The sequence below is a fragment of the Anabrus simplex genome, chromosome 9 (genome assembly GCF_040414725.1).
Source record: "Anabrus simplex isolate iqAnaSimp1 chromosome 9, ASM4041472v1, whole genome shotgun sequence".
Lineage (NCBI taxonomy): Eukaryota > Metazoa > Arthropoda > Insecta > Orthoptera > Tettigoniidae > Anabrus > Anabrus simplex.
In genome coordinates, this window is record NC_090273.1 from 18971465 (window position 1) to 18993860 (window position 22396).

Here is a 22396-nt window from a genome sequence, read left to right on the forward strand (position 1 = left end):
TCCATACAGTGCCACTGATCTAGTGATAGTTGTATAGATTTTGGATTCGAGGTACATTGGCACCCTCCGTTCAAAAAGGACTCTTGTCACTTAGCACCACTTCATCTAGGCAGTGTTGATTCTGCTTCGAAAATCTGGGAGTGTGTCACCATCCGATTGGATAAGTGATCTCAGCGCAACGCCGTCGATGTTAATTGATCCATCACTTTGTACCCCACACTCTAGGTACTCAGTCTTCCCGACGTTAAGTCGCAGGCTGTATCTGTCTAAGGAGTTTTTCCAACATTGGACTAGTTGTTGCAAATCTTGACGGGATTCACAGGTGACCATAAGATCATCAGCATAGAGTAAAGTCCAAGCGTGTGGTGTTAACACTTCTCTGCTGATGGTGTATCAAGACAGGATGAATAGAAGCGGAGATAGAGTCGATCCCTGATGAATACCAATTTGAATGCGAAATAGTGCAGACATTCAAGTAAAACATTGGACAGAGCTGGTGGCATTCCGATACAGAAGCTGGATCCATCTAATATATACTTCTGGTGCACCATGCAGCCTGAGTGCATACTAAATAAGATCACGAGGCACCCTGTCAAAGGCTTTTTCGAGATCCAAGAAAGTGATATGGAGTTGTTTCTTTTTTTCATTGTGACGTTTTATCAAAAGACGTGTTGCATGTATAGCGTTGATCATTCTTGTTCCTTTCACAAAGCCACATTGGTTTGGGGCAGTGTGAACTATGTCGCGAAGGCATGCGTGTAGGACACGCTCAAAGATCTTCATTGTATGACAGAGCATATGAATTGCTCGATAGTTGGAGCAGACTCTGACATCTCCTTTCCCTTTCCAGATGGGAATCGTAATACTGGTAAGCCAACTAGACGGGGCACAGTCTTCATGAATGATCTTGTTGAATAGGTCCTGCCAGGAATGTAGCTGCTTGTGGTCCAGGCATCTTCCATACCTCTGATGGAAGGTTATTCGTTCCAGATGCGACCTCTACTTCAGCATCTATGATGGGTGGAGCTGGACCATACACAGAATTTACTGTTGGCATTGGCAGATGTAGGAATTCTTCATTGGAGATTTTTTCGAAATGTTTCTTCCATTGGTCAAGGATCTCAGTTGGTCTTTGTAGCATTTTCTGGTCCTGTATGGTCATGACATGTCCAATATCCTCTGTGAAACAGTGACAATTTTTCACTAGTTGGTAAATATATTTTGCTACCTCTGGGGTGTTGAGTTTGCTTTTGCCACTACCTATTTTGCTAGTGACTTTATCGCCATCTGTATTGTTGAAGATCGCATCAACTCCTGAATTGAGCCAGGTCTTATAGGCTAATGGCCTCTTGAAGATGTTCACTCCACCACCAGACCTCCTTGTTGATGAAACAACATCCAGGTTTTGCTGTACCCACGATGGTCATGGCACAGGTCTTTATGTGTTCAGCGATTGTTGTTCAGGCCTCGTTAACATGTTGCCCATGTTATATAACTAAAGGGCCGAGAGAGATTTTCAGCTGAGTGTAAAAATACCGGGTGAGTTGGCCGTGCGCGTAGAGGCGCGCGGCTGTGAGCTTGCATCCGGGAGATAGGGGGTTCGAATCCCACTGTCGGCAGCCCTGAAGATGGTTCTCCGTGGTTTCCCATTTTCACACCAGGCAAATGCTGGGGCTGTACCTTAATTAAGGCCACGGCCGCTTCCTTCCAACTCCTAGGCCATTCCTATCCCATCGTCGCCATAAGACCTATCTGTGTCGGTGCGATGTGAAGCAAATAGCAAAGCTGAGTGTAATGCTGGTTTATTTTCCACCACTTAATTTTATCAGACATAGACCAGGGTTTTTTTTTTTTTTTTTTTTTTTTTTTTACAGAGATCGAGGTGCATCCTAAAACTGAAGAGAAGCAGGTAATAGTCCTACTATACATACCGAGTGAGTTGGCCATGCGGTTAGGGGCGCACAGCTGTTGAGCTTGCATTCAGGAGATAGTGAGTTCGAACCCCACTGTCGGCAGTCCTGAAGGATGGTTTTCTGTGGTTTCCCATTTTAAAACCAGGCAAATGCTGAGGCCGTATCTTAATTTAGGCCATGGCTGCTTCCTTCGCACTCCTAGCCCTTTCCTATCTCATCATCTCCATAAGACCTATCTGTGTCGGTGTGAGATAAAGCCAATTGTAAAAAAAAAAATCCTACTATAGCTCATTAATTTAATATTTTAATATTTAATATATTCAGAGAACATTTTTGCACCCCTGTTGTAATTGTTATGATGTCTTCTGTGGGTTTCAGGGGTTCTACTGTATATAGATACCCATAACTGTCAGTTTATTTGTTTCTCTTATTATTGTGTCATCTTCTCGAAAAGTGTATACGGTTTTCCCAAGCAATGGTTTATAGATAGATATTCCTCTTCCAGGTCTTCCTCTTGGCCCCTGTTTAGCAATACCCTGTTCTGAGAAGAATCCTGAGATTTCTATGTTGCTGGTTGTAAAGGTTTCAGTATTGATACGGTATTATTAACCCGTGGTTACTCGCATGGTTAACATGATGCTGACTTCCATAGTATATTGCTTTTTGTTGGAATGTTACAAGACCTCTACTGTAGGATTGGGCAGACCGGAACAGTCAGTTGTTTCGGAACATCAGGAGTTTGAGGTGGAGTGTTTCTGTACAGTGTAACGGCACACGGGACTGTTACTGCGCGACAGAGAGAACTTCGTGAGTCAACATGACATGCTCTGCAGTAGGAATGTGCTGTGTGACGGCCAGCGTAAAGCTGCACGGAACATGAAGGAACAAGTGATAAAAATAATTGTTGTCCGTATTGAAGATACTGAATTAAGAATAAATTCCTAAATTGTAAAATTTATATGTATTGAATAGGTGACAAAATAAATCATTTAGCATCCTACACGAAGGAACAGTCGGAACACTGAAATTCGCGCCCAATAATACACTTAACACGGTCACAATGGCAGTCCAGGTGTTTAAAAGTAACTAATCCAAGGATATTTTACCAGTTGAATGTATCAGCCTATATTGTGAGTAATTAGGGCCAGGATAAAACTTCATGGCACGTGAAAAAGTAGTGGGAATTCTGAAATAGGCACCCAGAAAATCATGTCTAAATGTTATTTTTAGGATAAGAATGTTTTCATTCATTCAAAAATACACCTGTCACAATTACACTGGCAGTAGATGTGTTTACAAATGTCACAATATTATTTCCACCAATTAAAAATATACTCGCACAGTTGAAGAAACATTCGTCAGTACTCTATTTACATACACAATGTACAAGCAGAACATGAAGATAAAAATTAAACAGTATATACATGCAGAACAGGAGATTAAAAATAAAACTATACAAACAGAAATAAAAATTGTGGGATGTTTGAATTTCAAATGTCTCGTCATTTTGCCGGTTGAAGATCCCTTTGCTGACAAAATAGAAGAACATATATTGCATTTCACTCTATCCAGTTTTATTCTAGTAAAAAAAGTCGTAAACAGGACTCCAGTGCGACATTATTCAAAATTTACCGTCTTTCGTACGGTACGATTTATTAGGCTTCAATGAAAACACTCTTACAAAACAGAACACATTAAGTTATCAGCATGTACCAAAGGCCAGTTGCCGGTGCAACGGAACTCACAGAAGGAGGATACGACGGAACACGGAACACTCCAGCACATGCGGCACACTGCCGGTATCGACAGTCAGCTAGTGTTAAAGTATTAATAATTTTTACAATTAATTTAAAACCACCTATTCAATACTTTACAGAGAGTATAGAATTTATGGCTAATGATGCCTGCAATGACAGGTGAAACGTGTACCATTACAACCTTAGAATGATTATATAAGTCTTAAAAGACTGTAAAGTATTGAATAGGTTGTTTTAAATAAATTAATTGTAAAAAGTTTTAATATTTTGAACTCAATATGGTCATATAATGAGATTAATCACATGTAAGTCAGCTAGTGGGGGAAGGGCAGTGCATAGTGGCGCTTCTGACGGGATAGCGAGTCACTGTCTCGGTCTCGCTTAAGAATGTTTCGGAACAACTGACGCTCCATGTTCCGGAACAGCGGAACATAACTGTGCACCGGCACAGTGTGCCAAAACAGGGACATGGTGCCCAACCCTACTCTACTGTTGAAACTCCCTGTTCCTTTCAAACAGATTGTTAGGAAGGAGAGGTTCGGTTATTTCCATTATCTTTGAAAACCAAGACCGTTGATCTATTATTAGATGTGACAGTGCATGTTTGGTGAGCAGTGTGCTCAATAGCGGGTAGCAGTGTTACTCACATTTCGCACATTATAATAAGTCAATTTGTCTTATGCTTGTGTTTAATGTGAAATGTTTATGCTGTGACTGTTGCTAGTGATTTTATACAAGTAAAAATGGCATCCACTGATCAGGTGTTTTTGTGTTTTGGTGAAACGGTGGAGGAAGTGGACTTGAACAATGTAATGAAACAGATGCAGTTTACAAAAGTGATCATAACTCTGAAACGGTGCATCTGCAAGTTCTGAGAAACAAGAGACACTTTCGTTGTTTGAAGGCTGTATTCCATTTGTTTTCGGAATGGATGGAGTCCGACTCGTTGGCTGAATGCTCAGCGTACTGGCCTTCGGTTCAGAGGGTCCTGGGTTCGATTCCCGGCCGGGTCGGGGATTTTAACCTTCATTGGTTAATTCCAATGGCCCGGAGGCTGGGTGTTTGTGCTGTCCCCAACATCCCTGCAACTCACAACCACACATAACACTATCCTCCACCACAATAACACGCAGTTACCTACACATGGCAGATGCCGCCCACCCTCATCGGAGGGTCTGCCTTACAAGGGCTGCATTCGGCTAGAAATAGCCATACGAAATTATTAAGGAAAGGATGGAATTATCAACTGGGACCTCCATGGTCCCGCTACATACGTTTGAACCCAGAAACAAAATTTGCAAAAGTGTTCCAGGAAAGATGCTGAAAGCAACAGAAGTGATGACTGACTGTGTAAAATTTTTGTTTTCTATTTTGCTGGATTATTTTTTTTTGTTAGGGGCTTTACGTCGCACCGACACAGATAGGTCTTATGGCGACGAGATTATATTTTTGCAGTAATTAGTTCATACTAAGTATACTCCTCCAATCTCAAATTTGTGTAAATTTAGGTATTCATGTTCTTAAATACATTGTTTGTCTGTCCCTTAGTCATGTTTCTTGATACAGGGTTGGGGATAAGATGAGATGAGATGAATTTATATGGCTTGTTTTACGGCCGGATGCCCTTCATGACGCCTACCTCATTTGAGGAACTAATGAACATGAAATAAATGATGGTGAATGAAATTACGTAAGGAGGTGGAAGAAATCGGCCGTGGCCTATGGATAGAAACTGTCCCGGCATTTGTCAACAAGTGTAAACAAAAAAACATAGAAAACCATTCTCAGGACAGCAATGGTGGGGCTCGAACCCACTTGTCTCTCAAATGCAAGCTTGGTTGCATAGCAGTGGTGCCACTCCTCTCGGCCTCGTTCCGAAATAAATAAATAAATAAATAAATAAATAAATAAATAAATACCTCATATTGACATATTAAAAATACCTCCATCTTTATATGGGCATATTATGGCCTTTAAACATAAAGGTGAGCGCTGCACTTACTAGCGAGTAACGGCGCACATAAAGACCTAGCGAGTAATGCCGGGTTAAATATTGACTGTTTTTTTTTTCCATGTAAAACAAAAAATAAGGGATGTTATAAATTAAACACTTTCTTAATGACTTTGATTGCATTGGGTAAAAGTTTTTGAAGCTAATTCAATCATTAGGCTTCATCATTAGGCTAAAATCCAATTTGTAATCTAGGCTAATATTAATCTCAGTATTGACTTCACCTTAGATGCAAAATCCTGTTGAAGGTGATGAGAGATATTTGTCATGTGCCTGATTTTTAAAAATGTTGAAGCCATTTTCTGATCCATGATATCTTTAAATATTAGTAATTTTCCATTCCTGTACATTCTGCCATGAAAATAACATTTGTGATTGTCTTTTTGACTTACTGAACTTTGCCCCAGGTACTTACAAACTAAAGCAATGGCTCGTTCTATGTAGTATGGCATTGTATCTACTTCCATAAGTCCAGTTCTTCTTTTCAGTCTTTCCTGTACAAGAACAATTGCTACTTTGACTCAAAAAACCTCTAAAAATTTGTTTGATCACCAACCATGATTTTCCTCTCTAGACACTACCTAAATGCCACTAGATTCAGTGGGAAATCACCGATGTTGGCAGCACTGTCCATTCCTATAGGTCCGAGTCTTGGTAAACAATGCGAGTATGAACCAGGAAGTAGTGTTTTCACCGAACTTCCACTGTACATTCGTCAAAGAATATCAAACTGTCAGCTCATGTATTGAATTATTTCATTTGTGTATGTCATGTTTTTAAGTGTTATGATGATGATTCATAATTTATCTTGGACTTATAAAATAATGTAAACTAGTTACTTGTGAGAATTGAATGTAATTTAAGTCATGAATATCTGTAATATTAGTCTCCAGATGGTAGCTTGCCAACTGCTCCCCCAAGATCCAGACGGACTGGTGGCTGGGCTGATGAAGCTATTAAATCAGGGAAGTAAGTTTTTCTCTTTTGTCTGTGTCCGATTATGTTACTGTTTTAAAATATCTTACTCTAAGTTGTGTATTTAAAACTTTATTTTCTTGTTATTTTCTAGGAAACGGAATGCCAGCAGTAACCTAATTGAACAGTAAGTTGATGAATATCATACATCCTCCATGTTTGATCATGTGAGAGTTTACTGTACATCATCTCAGTCAGTAGGACTTGTGAAACATGGAATCTTGATATATTGTTTGTTGCTAGAAAGTTTTAGTCTATCAACACTTAAATCAGGGCATGACAAATCCTGGGTGCCTTTGTTTTCAAGCTGAGTACAGTCTTCCCCTTTATATACAGTATTTAACTCTCCTTGAGATCTTTGTCCTTCAACTTTTCCCTAACACTAGCTTTTTCCAGGTTTTCTTCTTGCTCATGTACTATATGACCAAAGAATTACTATACAGAATCCTCTTGTAATATCGAGTTCATTGAGAATTGATTCATTCGTTCTTTAGCACCATCCTGTATGACCATATCTCAACAGTATCTATTCTTTTCAGATCTGCTTTTTTATTGTCCAAGTTTCTGCACTGTATGAAAATTGGGAAAAAATAAGGTCTTCAGCCTTAACTTGATGCATCTGTTTATCGCATGGCCCTTCTAAATAATTAAATTGCGCATTTATAAATAGATTTTTAATAGTGTAGGTCTAATTGTAATGTATTCCTTTTTCTATTTTGCTGTCTGCTAAATAAATAAATACAGATAACTGCCAGTTTTGATTCAGCATCTCATGCTGTTGTAATTATTATTATTTTTCTAATTACAGAGAGAGGTTTCGGTCTCCAGAGACGATTGACAATGATTTTGATGATGGTGAGTATTACTGCTCCTCCTTCCTTAAACCTATTTTTCTGCTTTCTTTCTCTTTGTAAAAAATAATTGCAGTATTTTACCCTTGAACTGTTTTGAATTCTAATTTCCCTTCCAAGAAAAATAAGTTTTTCTCTCAGTTTCTTCCTCTAAACAGAAGCATGTTAATTGCATTGTGTCGGGCTGAGTGGCGTTTATTGTTCTAGAAAACTTTAATATTCTCAGGATGTATTGCAGTTAATCTTTTTTTCCTTGTCATATGAGTCATGAATTAACTTGTTGATGTGTTTTTGTTACAGATATTCCTGTAATCCCTGATTTAGATGAAATGGCAGCAGCAGAGGCCTCAGCTGAAATAGCATATGCTCCCTCGTGAGTATATTCCATTGATGATAGTGATGTGTTTATTCAATCATTTGTTTATGTTTTAGTTTAGTGTTAGTACAGACTTTTATGCCTTTACCATTCAGTCTGCAAGTCTTAACACCTTCCCAGTCCTCTAGGCATGTGGGAACTTCTGCATCTACAAGTCTGACCCTGACATCATAAAAATGACATGACTAACTGTTGTTTCATAAGACACTTATTTCTCTTTTACTCTGTATAACTAAATCTACTTATCTCCATCATATGTATAATGTTTAACACACTCTAAATGTAAGCATAGCCTGCAATAGGCTTTGACAAGATATTAAAAATCAGAAATGAATTATGCATGCCATTAAAGCATTGTATAAAATTCCATGAAGATTTATGACAGTACTGCTGCACCAGCAATGGTGTGTGGTCATAGCCATAGCATAGCTATAGAGAAATCCTATAAATACTTTACGCACAAATGTGTGGTTCTCTTGGTGGTTTACTCATCATCATCATCATTCTAAACCATATCCAGTTTCTCGGGTGTGTTATATGAGCCTCCTCCATCTCATCTTTTCCTTGTACCATTCCTCCTCCACCAACTTGTCCCAATCATGACCTTTCAGCAGTACATCGTTCTTAACTAATTCTATCCATTTCCTTTGTGGCGTTCCCACAGGTTATCTTCTGCTTATATAAATGGTCCGTTATTGGACATTCTACTTTTCTGTCAAATTCCTTCCTTGCAGTTCTGTTAACTGGCATCCTCTTCATATGACCAAACCACTTCAGTCTTGATATCTGAATCTTATTGAGGAGAGAATCATCTATTCTTACTTCTCTAATTTTCTCATTCCTAATCTTGTCTTTCCTGGTTTTCTGGATCATAGTGCGTAGTAGGAATTTCATTTCAGCTGCCTGGAGGTTGGAGTTATCTCTATTGGTCATTGTTGTGGTTTTGAGACTGTATGTAAGAATTGGTGTATAATAGGACTTGTACAATGTCATTTTTGTTTTCATAGGTATTTGCTCATCCCACAGCTGGTGTCTTACCTGGTGGTAAAATTGTGTTGCCTTATTGATTCGATTGTTCACCTCATGTTTTGCTTGGTTGTCATTTGATAGAACGCTACACAAGTATTTGAAATTTAGAACGCTGTCCAGTTGGGCTTCATTTAACATGACTATTGGTTCTGCTCTTTCCCCATACACCTTCATCACCACTGTCTTGGTCTTACTGATGTTTAAACCATATTTCTTAAACTCCTCATTCCAGCTTTGCATTCTCTCTCTCAGTTCCTCTTTTGAGTCACTCCAGATCGCAACATCATCTGCAAATGTGAAGGCTTTGATATCTCCATATTCCTTCCTTTTAATAGATTTCATTACTACATCCATCACAATAATAAATAGAAGTAGTGACAATGAGCTGCCCTGCTGCACTCCTCTCTTTGTTTCAAACCAGTCCGACAAACCACGTCCTACTTGAATGCAACTTCTTTCCCCACTATACAACATTTTCACTTCGTCTATGAGGCTGTCTCGCACTTGAAGTTCATTCATGCATTGCCAAATTCTTTCCCTTGATACACTGTCATAGGCTTTCTCAGTGTCCAAAAATAATAGAAATAAAGGCTTTTTCTTCTCCCAGTATTTTTCCATTAGCATCCTAATTGCAAATATAAGGTCTGTAGTTGACCTTCTTGGTCTGAAATCCATACTGCTCTTCTTCCAGAATTGGTTCAACAATATCTCTGATTCTGGTCTCTATTATTTTTTCCAATATTTTCAGGACATTAGACAGTAGTGTAATACCACGATAATTAGTACATTTTTGTCAGTTTCCTTTCTTGAACAGAGGTACAATGATGCCCATCTTCCTGTCCTCAGGAATAGTATTTTCCTCCCATATCTTGTTGAGCAGTCTGTAGAGCCATTGGATTCCTGGAATTCCCGCTGCTTTCAACATATCTGCACTTAGTTTGTCTATGCCCGCTGCCTTTCCTTTCTTCATGCCCTTGAGCGCATTTTCAACCTCAAGCCATGTAATTGGTGGTTCAGTTGTGGTTCCTCAACTTGGCTCTCCTCTATCCGTTGTAATGTTTTCTGTATCTTGAACCGCACTCCTCCCTTACCGATAATATATGACATAATAAAATAGGCACATCGGGAGATTCGAGGCGTGGACCGCGACTAGGAGAGGCCAGAGACACAGCCCTGAACTGGAAATGTTCCTCATCAACAATGCACAACAGGGATGAGACTAATAATACTAGCAATAAAATTTAAATGAGGGTTTATTAATGTAATGAAATTCAAAGAAAAAGAAAACAAATCCAGCAATTCAAAGTATAAAAAGGATACATACTTGTGTTCATTTGGTTCAGTCGATGTACTAACGTAAATGCGTGAGCACAACATTTCTCAAACACCAAGCTTAATATTGAATTACCGACGTGCTCACCATCTCACTACATAATGAGCTAATCTGAATACAATCCACACGGATTAGTTTGGTCGTTCTTTCCACGAGATTAATTACATTGTTTGTCCTCGGACACTCCCGGCACTAAAAGCCATACGCCATTTCATTTCATTACATTGTTTACATATGCGTCCTTCAAACACCATCACCATCTCAACAACAATAGCTATAGAAAGATAAGATCCCCAAGCATCCGGGAGAAGAAACTCAGAGCAGATAAAATAAAGGAATGCAGGTATCAGCATGGCACAGAGAGAAAACATCTCCGGACCAAAGAACAATATTCAAACCCAAAGAGAATCACAGCATGCTCATAGCCTGAATACATGAAAGCAAACATGGCGGCCTCGTGGGCAAGCGAACGGCCAAGACAGATACCAAGGCAAAATAATTAACACCGTACCGAAAACAGACAGAAGGTATGGAAACAAAATCGAAGGGAAAAATTAAGCTGACCGATACGCCATCTTTTCACTCCCCTCACTCACTGACACACACACACACACACACACACACACACACATGCACGCACGCGCGCGCGCACCAAACATTCGGACATTGCCGGTACCGCAATACAATGCGAGCAGTAGCTCCGGTCAATAAGTTGAACACAAACTCGTAGTGTGACTCTCGTGCTCACAAACAAAGGTCTCACATATGTCAGAGATAGTGTGCACGCCGCAAACAATTAGCAGTAGAATAATAGGGACCCAGTGGTCACGCACAAACCTATCAGCTTACACACTCCGTACAATGTGAATGGATCTCCGCGTCGACACGCAGAGCATACATTCATTTGATGGCAAAATACTATAGAATGTAGTGCACATAAATAGAATTGATCAGACCCCCAGTTACCAACATCTCATAATCACAATAACAGCAACAAACACGCGGTCCAATTACGCCGCAGAGCAAAAAGAATGCATATCAATCAGCTGTAATTGAAAGCGGAGAATATCTCTACAGAACCGTAGAAAAATATATTAAAACAAGGATCACCATACCTGCAATATTAGCCGTCAAAGTAAAAAGAAGGATGGCAGTAATAGCTTAGTTTAAATCTAATAAATACCCATCTATAGCTCAGAAAAGCAACTCCGGTCTGTGTGGAGTCCATTTTATATTCCTCTCTCATAACCACAACAAACATTCGAGTCAAAGAGATAAAGTTACAGTCTCGCCGGAAAGAATGACCCTCCTTGTTCACAACTGAGGGTGCTGCCCTCTGTAGTACTACTTTGGAAATAGTTAAGTCAATCAAAGATAAGCCGCAAGAGGCCTTTAGCAGTAATAGAATGGTGATTTTTATGAAACTGCCATTCAAATATGGCTCAATCTCCATTCAGCAACTTTTCGAAATAGATCTTGAGTTCTTGTTTAATTTCTACCTCTTCTTGTGCCAGAGTTCCATCATCACATTTTATTACTTTTATGGTCTCTTGATCCCTTCGCTTCTTGTTTTTACTACTCTGTATAGCAATTTCATATTTCCTCTACTGTTCTCTTCCAGTTTGTCTGCAAACTCATTCCATTTCTTCTCTTTTTCTTCCTTTACAATGTTATTTACAGCACGTTTCTTGTTCCTGTATACTCCTTGGAGTCTTTGTATTTCTTGTTCATTGCGTTCTTGTCCCTGTTTTTTATTTTTCCTTGTCCAGTGCCTTCTTTATTTGGTTTCTTTCTTTCACCGCTGTTTTCACTCTATCATTCCATCATGGTGTCTCCTTTTTTCTTTTGATGGAACTTGTAACTCCACGTAGGTTTTTAGCTTCTCCCAAAAAGGCAGTGTTGCCAACTTATATTTTCAAGATCCGCTAAATACTACTAAAAATTCGCTAAAATTCTGCCAAGAAATCCGATCTCAAATAATAATAATAATAATAATAATAATAATAATAATAATAATAATAATAATGAAATGGCATATGGCGTTTAGTGCCGGGAGCGTTCCGACCATGCCGGGAATTGAACCCGGGACCCCTGTGACCAAAGGCCAGCACGCTAACCATTTAGGCATGGAGTTGGAAATAATAATAATAATAATAATAATAATAATAATAATAATAATAATAATAATAATAATAATAATAATAATAATAAAAAAAGTAAATGTCTGCACTCATCTGATCTGTGAGTTTCACTGGGATTAACCCTCTGCCTGCGAGCCGGCAAGATAAAACTTGTAGGCGTTTTACTGCCGGGTGCAAACTAGGTGAAGCCCCTACCTCAAGGGCCACACACAGAACAGGCCAGTTCATTAAACGGTCTTCCATCATAGCATAAATATAAATGCTACTCTCTCACAGATTCATTATCTGTCGTCATTCGTCAGCTAAGAGATAAGTACCCTTCCCCACGCACTACAAATTTATAATACCATGATCTCATAACATCAAGACCATATAACATGTTTTCCTCATGTGACTGCTAGCTCCTGACAAGAAATACGGAATAGCTCGGAGACAGACTGGAGTACAAATTTTTTTAAAACGTAAAATAGATAAAACGCTAAATTCCGCTATAATAAATCTAGAATTCCGCCAAAAAATCCGCTGTCCGCTAAATGATATATTTCTCCGCCGACAGTCTTCTAATTCCGCCAAATTTAGCGGAAAATCCGCTAAGTTGGCAACACTGCACAAAGGTGTCTTTGAAAGCTTTCTACTCTTCATTAACGTTGGTTACTTCACCCTTCGGCAAACTCTGTTGAATCCTTAGTTAGTATCATTGATTATATTCACAAATATGAAGTTTTGAAGCTTCCACCTAATCAATACATATATTTATATATTATTGTTCTACAGTACCGGTTTCGACCTTGTGAAGGTCATCTTCAGCTGACAATCATAACATACAATTAAAACATCACAATTAGAATGTCACATGATATGGGTGAAAACATAGTCATTACAATTGTTGTTATAAATATAAATTAAACGAAGCACGACACAAAAACAACAACTTATCTACATTTATATTACCGTATTTTATGGTCAATTCAATCTTAGCATAAACTATAAGCTTTGTGTATATATCGACGAAGTCCCGCACTTAACACCAGACAACTACCTGATTTCAACATAAGTGTTCATATTACTTCAAGAAACTCATGCCATTATACCACCAGTACACGAACACGGCTGATCATATAACACAGTCGCATATACAACACGCCGCAAGAATTAATTCGTACTTCAAAATGTTTTATTCATCTAGCCATAAGTTTTAATGTGGAACAGTGGACACTTCACAATTCAAGAATATTGTACATTCAACATATATCACCTGTGCACATAATAGTATTGCAAAGTTTTAACTCTCATACCGATTAACGTAGACGAAGATAAGATGAAAAACATTTGCAAATTGATGACGTTTTTATCCATACTATGTGACACCTTTATAATTTAAGAAAAACGTATTTTAACATACATCATTCATGTACATATATAGTAATGTCAAGTTTTTAATTACTATATCAGTTATTGTGATGATTATTTAAGCTAGAACAATTGTAATGACTATGTTTTCACCCATATCATGTGACATTCTAATTGTGATGTTTTAATTGTATGTTATGATTGTCATCTGAAGATGACCTTCACAAGGTCGAAACCGGTACTGTAGAACAATAATATATAAATATATGTATTGATTAGGTGGAAGCTTCTAAACTTCATATTTCCTTAGTTAGTATTCTTCCTTAATTTGGACTTCTTGCATCTTCCAAGTTTTAACCCTTGGTTTTTTCATAATAATTTTCTGTTTCATTAGTCTTATGTTTGAAGTCTACTACCAGCAATCTGTGGTCACTGTCCATGCTTTCACTAGGGATGACCTTTACCTCTGTGATGTATCTACCACCATCTTTATTTGTGATTACATGGTCAATCAATGTTGTATACTGGCCATCCCAACTGTACCCTGGTACTCTGTGACTGTCTCTTTTTTTGAAGAATGTATTTTTGATTATAAGATCATTTCTTCTGCACAGATCTAATAGTTGTTCTCCTTCTGGTTTCCTTTGTCCAAATCCATGTGGACCAGTGATGTTCTCGTATCCCAGTCTGTCTACCCCAACTTGCGCGTTTAGATCTCCAACAATAATAATAATAATAATAATAATAATAATAATAATAATAATAATAATGTTTTTCTCATTAACTGTATCTTCCAGGTCTTGCCGAAATTTCTCTTTGTCTTCCTCACTGCAGCCTGTCTGTGGGGCATACACTTGTATGACGGAGTACTTAGTGTTCTCTAGCTTCATGAACATTTTAGTGATTCTATCACTTTTGCAGATAACTTCAGCTTTAGCATCAGTCCCTTCATCAATTAAGAATCCAACACCATTTTTCGCTACCCTCTCCTGTCCACTCCAGTATAATTTGTATCCTCCACGAAGTGTCTTACTTCCAATCCCTTTCCATTTGGTCTCACTTAATCCCAATATTGATATTTTTCTTCTGTCCATCATGTCTAGGAGTTCTTCTACCTTTCCAGTTAATGATAGAATATTCATAGTTCCAATTTGGTATTTGAATCTCCTATTTATTTTGGGTTTCCTTTCAGAACATTGTATATCATCAGCTTTACAGTCATCATACTTTACAATTGTCTGAGAGGACGTGTCAGTCTGGTCTATAATCTTCTTTCCGAAGCTCTTTTTCTTATTGAAAGCGACTGTACTCAATACTCTCCTGCTGACTTGCTAAGCCTAACACATAGGAGGATTTTCTTTCAGGGTTTACTCTGTTAGCCTTTAAGGATGCCTTCCTCGTCCTACAAGGCCGTAGGTTCCACCTGTACACCCCGAGAAGGATGGGTTGCCTCTTCCGCCATCTCCACCGTACCAAAGTCCATCTTCTCCGCCGTAGATGCCGTTGAGGTCTTCGCTCTTAACCCAGGGCAAGGGCCCTTCATATTTGTAACCCCTGGAGAGAGGGTGTCCCATTATTCTAAAGCCCCTAGGAATTGGGCTACTTGTTGGTCCGCAGGTTGTGTTGGTTATTTCAAACCAGCCCTACATACTGTAGGGGTCCCCTATCCACCACCTGGGGACGCGCTCTGTAGGGGTCAGGTTCCCCTGTTGTTGAGAGAGGATGTAAATCTCATAATTAGATCTCTTCTGCCAGCTTTGAGAGATAGGATCGAACCATGGGCCAAATGTTTTTCTATAAACTTTCTTGGTTCCATGTCTCAGAACCATACAGAAATACTGGTCGAATGATTGTATTGCAGATAATCGGTTTTTGCATTCCTTGTTAAAAACTTTGAGCCTAATATAGGGCTCATAGAGTAAAATGCCTTATTTGCATTCTTAATTCTAGCTTGGTGTTCCTGTTGCCTTCGGTTTTGCTCATCACTTAATACATCAAGGAATTTAAACTCCTCTACTCTCTTAAATACTGTATATATTTCCTGATCTTCAAAGGCAGTCTGTCAAACACCTCATGATTCGGTCTCTGTACAACCATGTAATGTGTCTTTTTATCATTTACCCGTAAGCCAATTTTTGCTGCCATTTCCTCTAGTTCCACAGCAAGGAGATCACTATGGAATTAATAAATGCTATAACAGAAAAGCCTTCTTTGTCTGATATCTTGGCAAAAGAATACAGAGATAAGGCAAAAAAGGTAGCTTCTGGGAACGAGGTTGTTTCCGGGGGTCCATTGAAAAGAAAATTGCTTCCCTCCGCTCCCAGTAATATAATAGGTAGTATTTTTTGGAGCACTAGATTAGAGCCATATTCAGACATTCTTAGAAAGTTTTTTGAAAAATCAAATCTGTCTCAAGTTTGAGCTCATTCAGGATTTCTTCTACAGTACGGTACTTTGATTCTTTTATTAAGTTATTGACACATCTACATTCTCCCTCTTCAAGAGCTTGGAAACAGCAAGAGTGACAATAACACTAGCCAAATCATCTTCAGCTGGATCTATTTTGCTTCTTTAAAAATGTAACAGACTGCCTACCTAATTAAAATCTCATACATTGAAGAAAGAAAGTTAAATTTTTACATGTTGCAAAATGTGATCACAGTGTTAATGGAATAACACTTAGCATTTACAAACAACATGTTGTTAAATGTTAATTAGCAGAGATCCACCTTAATACTGCACAGTCCAGAAATGTTTTAAAGAAAGCCTTTGCTCTCATAATCTTTCTTTTTATTCTCCTAACATGCATGTCTTGTTTCCTTTCTTTCACCAGCAGCTTCAAGTCGCAATAGTTGTCCTTGCTTTTAATGCTGTCTATAAATTGCAAACTAGTTCTTCTTTTGCTCCTCCTACCTTCCAGTTTTCCTTCAAAGAAAATGGTGCACCAGACAGAATGATGAAGCAAGTGCGAAAACAAAGCTATTTTTTCTGCTGTTCAAAGTTTCAATCAAGGTGCATGTCTCATTTGCTCTTTTGAGAACATTCTTGTTTGTGAATCTATCAGTCTAAGGTACTGTTAGAAGATGATGCCAGCACTACTTCTCTAAGGCCTTGAGTTTCAGCACTTCTGCTTACAACACTCCATACAAAACTTTTCACAAAGTGCTGATGTTAATAGACCTTTTTTTTTTTTGAGAAAGCTTCTTCGCACGTGCAATCCGAGCATTTACTTCTCTTGTACATTTTTCATCTGATGTGATCAGACTTCCTAGATGACTGAATTCCCTTACTTGCTCTAGTTTTTCCTCCATCCTTCAACACATTGACAGTTTGGTCATTATCTTGGTCTTCTTTTGTTTTTATTCTCATACTCTCTTTTAGCAATTCGTTTGTGTGATTTGTTGCCTTTTCCAGATCTTTTTCATTTTCAGTTATCAGTGCTATATCATCTGAAAATCATATGCTACTGTACAGTTTGCCATTAACTTGTGTGACATGATTGTTGGTAGCTAAAACTTCCCTTATGGCTTCTTCTACATATAGATGCTAAATAATAATAGTGATTGTCCACATCCTTACCTTAAGCCCTTTCCAATTTTTGCTTCCACTCTATGTTTGCCTATCATTGCTGTCTGATTCTTGTAAAGGTAAAGAATATTCTTCTGTCCCTGTAGTCTGTTTTCAGCTTTGTCTGGCTCCATGGCTAAATGGTTAGCATGCTGGTGGTCACAGGGGTCCCAGGTTCGATTTCCGGCAGGGTCAGGAATTTTAACCTTAATTGGTTAAATTCGCTGGCATGGAGGCTGGGTGTATGTGTCGTCTTCATCATAATTTCATCCTCATCCCGACGTGCAGGTCGCCTACGGGCGTCGAATCAAAAGACCTGCATCTGGCGAGCCAAACTTGTCCTCGGACACTCCCGGCACTAAAAGCCATATGCCATTTCATTTCATTTTCAGCTTTCAGAGGATTTCAAACAGTACATTCCAGTTTACGTTATCAAAGTCTTTCTCAATGAATGCAACTATCATTGGTCTATATCTATTTCTAGAAATTTTTCAATAATGACTGTTGACTTAGGATGGCTTTGTGTGTGCCTCTTCCTTTCCTGGATCCAAAATGTTGTTCTGAAATATTATCATCTATCTTGCAGTCTATCTGGTGGTAGATAATTAGAGTTATAAATCCTTATAGCCTAGTTAAATAATTACTGTGTTGTTTATTCATATTCTTTGTCATTAAAATAACATGTTCTACCCCATTTAACCTTTGATTTTCTGTGACTTTTTTATTTATCATGCAGTAATTGTACAGTTTATAATTCAGATAATTAATTCACAGAGTGATATAGAGAGAAAAAATATTTCCACAGGAGTAGACAAAAGGGGTTAATATTGCACTCTTTAAGAAAGGAGACAGGAAGCAGTGTGAAAACTACAGAGGAGTGACACTGACCCTTCATACAGCTAAAATCCTCGAAAGATCTTGGAATAAATGAATAAAAGGCAGAGTAGAGGGAAAACTTGCAGAAGCCAGTATGGATTCTAAAGAGGCAGGTCCACATTTGCCTTATATTCACATTACATCGAATGATAAGAAACATATTGCGAATATGGAAAGGACATGCTAATATAGAAGTTTGGCACAGGTTGTGAATGAAACCATGCAGATGGTAACAGAATTACATCAAAACTGTGAAAGTTGTGTCAGAACCAAAGGTCAAACTGAGTAGTTCAGAATTGAGACTGGCTTAAAACAGGGAAGTACACTGTCTCCCTTTCTTTTTATTAACATCACGAGTAGAATACTGCATAATGTCAAATAGAAGATGATGCGAGAGCAAGTAAAATTTATGCTATTTGCTGACAACATTGTAATTTGGAGAGATAATGAAGAGGAAGTACAGACAAGTTGAATTATGGAACGAGGAGATAAGAAATTTTGGAATGAAGATTAGTGCTGTGAAAAGCAAGATTTTGATCATGACAAGAGGTAACAGAACAACCAGGAGAGTGATAAAAAAAGGAAATGAACCTCTTGAAGCTGTAAAAGATTTTACATATTTGGGCAGCATGATATTACAGGATGGAAATTTGGATGGATAAATTAAAGAATACAACAACTTGCAAGTTTCTACTAGTGTGTGAGAGACACTCTATAGAACAAGGATGTGTCAATGAAGTTTCAGACTTATATTGACTATTTGCTTCAGCAGCCTGGACCCTGACTATGCAGAACCAAAGTAAGATACAAGCAGCTGAAATGAGGTTTCAAGGGAAAGACAGGACAAGATAGAATAGGAAATGAGGAGAAGAGTGGGAGTTTGTGAACGTCAAGATAATGATAATAATAATAATAATTTCCTGTGGCTGTTTCTAGCCGGGTGCAGCCCTTGTAAGGCAGATCCTCCGATGAGGGTGGGCGGCATCTGCCATGTGTAGGTAACTGCGTGTTATTGTGGTGTAGGATAGTGTTGTGTGTGGTGCATGAGTTACAGGAATGTTTGGGACAGCACAAATACCCAGCCCCCAAGCCATTGGAATTAACCAATGAAGGGTAAAATCCCCGACCTGGCTGGGAATCAAATCCAGGACCGTCTGAACTGAAGACCAGTACGCTGACCATTCAGCCAACGAGTCAGACAACTTCAAGATGTTTTTCAGTGATTGAAGGATGGGAAGATGCTAGGATTGGAAAGGTAGTGGCCGTGATCTTAATTAAGGTACACACCGGGCGAGTTGGCCGTGCGCGTAGAGGCGCGCGGCTGTGAGCTTGCATCCGGGAGATAGTAGGTTCGAATCCCACTATCGGCAGCCCTGAAGATGGTTTTCCGTGGTTTCCCATTTTCACACCAGGCAAATGCTGGGGCTGTACCTTAATTAAGGCCACGGCCGCTTCCTTCCAACTCCTAGGCCTTTCCTATCCCATCGTCGCCATAAGACCTATCTGTGTCGGTGCGACGTAAAGCCCCTAGCAAAAAAAAAAAATAAGGTACAGCTCCTGAATTTGCTCGGTTTGAAAATGGGAAATCATGGAAAACCATCTTCAGGGCTGCTGATGGTGGGTTTCGAACCCGCCATCTCTCAGATGCAAGCTCACAGCTGCGCGACCCTAACTGCATGGCCAACTTGCTCGGTCCTTCAAAAAGAGATTGATATAAAGCTGAAATTGTTCGGACACATGATGGGAATGCCAGAGAGAACATTTATGGATACAGTGACTGAGAGAACCACTGAATTGATGCTGGGGTAGCCTTTAGGAATTTTTTTATTTTTTTTATTTACAAGTTGCTTTACGTTGTACCAACACATACAGCTGTTATGGCGACGATGGAACAGGAAAGGGTTGGGAGTGGGAAGGAAGCAGCTGTGGCCTTAATTAAGGTACAGCCCCAGCATTTGCTTGGTATGAAAAATGGGAAACCATGGAAAACCATCATTAGGGCTGCAGACAATGCGGTTCGAACCCACTATCTCCCGAATACTGGCCACACTCAAGCAACTGTAGCTACTGAGCTTGGTCTTAAGGAAATCCTCAATATCTCCACAGTAAGATCAGTCAGAACATTTGCAACAGAAATATGTACTGTGTACACCCATATATCCTGTGCAAGCTGCGTTTGACATTAATATACTAAGTTAATGTAAAAAGTAAATCCAATCTAAAAATAATAACCTCATAAATAACCATAATGGTTACAGAGAAAAGAAGTGTTTGAAAACTACTTGATAAACCCCAGGCCAGACTAATTGGTCTAGATTTCAAAGTCCAGGCCAGAATGTGTTAAACCCATTCATCTACACAGCTCCTGCCAACATACTTATTCCTAACTTTAGTCTTTAGGAAAACTGGACGGCTTCGTTGTTAATGGGATCACAATAAATAATCTGCGATATTCAGATTATACTGTTCTGCTTGCAACAAGTGCTGAAGATCTGCCAGACTTTTTTTTTTTTTTTGCTCAGGGCATCGACCCATGTGGATCGTTTGCCCCTACTGGCACCATATTGTATGAACCTGCGTGTAATTGGAATGGCGGTAGTGTAGAATGTTGTGTATGAGGAAAGGAAGATTAAGGACGTCACAAACACCCAGTCCCTAGGCCAGGGATATTAATCATTACAATTTAAAACCCCTGACCCAGCTGGGCATCTGCAGACATTACTAAACTGTGTGGTTGAACATAGTGCTGCAGCAGGTCTGCGTTTAAACATGAAAAAGACCAAAGTAACAGTCATAAACAAACTTGTCATTCAACCAGTTAACTTGACAGCAGCTGGCACATCACTGGAGCAAGTCCGACGCAGCATACTTGATCACAGTTGGAACAATGGTGTTGAAATCAGGTACTGGATTGAACAGGCAAGATCTTCATTCATGAGAATGAGCAAACTTATCTGTAACAGGGAGTTTAACATCAATCTCCGTCTCCATTTACTTCAGTGTTATGTATTTTCTGTCTTACTGTATGGTGCCAAGACTTGGACTCTAATAGAAAACACCACCAAAAAACTCTGATCCTTTGAGGTGTGGTACTACCAACATTTGCTCAGAATATCATGGGTTGACAGAATATGTAACACTGAAGTACTCCAGCACCTGAACAAAGAGCTAGAGGTCATGCACAACATCAAAAAGAAGATACTTGAGTACTTTGACCATATCATTCGAAATGATAGACACCTTCAGCTTATCTCACAAGGCAAAATTGAAGGAAGGAGAAGTAGGGAAGAAGGAGAATATCTTGGCTACGGAATCTACAAGAATGCTGTGGGCTCAGTACCTCACTCTTTTCTGAGTTGCTGAGAACAAGAATCAGACTGCCATGATGACAGCCAACATCCGATGAGGATATGGTGGTACAAAAGAAGAAGAATTAATATTTAAACATCCACTGTTTCAACATGTTCACACCAGCCACAATCGTTGCTGTGGCTTCCAATTTTAAATTAACTAACCAACTTTTGCTCCTTTTATGCTACTATTTATAAATTCCTTTACATATTCAGTTTCATAGCATATTTGCAAATTTATGAACAAAAGAGAAAAGAAAGGTCTTTTTCTGTTTATTGTTCCAGCCATATTTGTTACTTATCGCAGTATGTTTGTTATATAGGATTGCAGTGAACAGGGTGGCAACCTACCAAGAACTAGACTCAGATCTTTTTAAGCACCCAGCATTTGCTACATTGGATGATGTGAACTTGCAGCTCTTGACAAAATGTCTCAACCTAGAAGGAGATTTGATCGAGGTAGGTAGAGATGTTGAAGTTTAGATATTGACATTTTATTTTCCATTGACTGGACGAGTTAGTTACAGGGCGTGTAGCTATTGGTTTGCATTCAGAGACATTTTTTTTTCCTTTTTCTTTTTAGAATTTGTTTCACATCACACTGACACAGACAGGTCTTATGATGACGATGGGGTGGGAAGGAAACGGCTGTAGCCTTAATTAAGGTACAGCCCTGGCATTTGCCTGGTATGAAAATGGCAAACCACGGAGAACCATCTTCAGGGCTGCCGACAGTGGGGTTTGAACCTACTATCTCCCGGAATGCAAGTTCACAGCTGCGCGCCCCTGACCGTACGGCCAACTTACCTGGTTAAAATGGTTTCAAACCCCATTGTCAGCAGCCATGGTTTCCCATTTTTATACCAT

At 39.0% G+C, this 22396-nt stretch overlaps 1 protein-coding gene across 3 annotated transcripts in view; it reads left to right on the forward strand.

Moving 5' to 3' along the window:
- The window catches only part of IFT43 (intraflagellar transport 43), a 35582-nt gene that overhangs the window by 7981 nt on the left and 5205 nt on the right, over positions 1-22396 (forward strand). For all 3 annotated transcript variants that reach the window (XM_067153549.2, XM_067153548.2, XM_067153550.2), the window contains exons 3-7: positions 6568-6650; positions 6751-6783; positions 7465-7511; positions 7808-7880; positions 21853-21988. In XM_067153549.2, coding sequence (XP_067009650.1) covers positions 6568-6650; positions 6751-6783; positions 7465-7511; positions 7808-7880; positions 21853-21988 — 372 coding nt within the window. The remainder of the gene's footprint in view (positions 1-6567; positions 6651-6750; positions 6784-7464; positions 7512-7807; positions 7881-21852; positions 21989-22396) is intronic.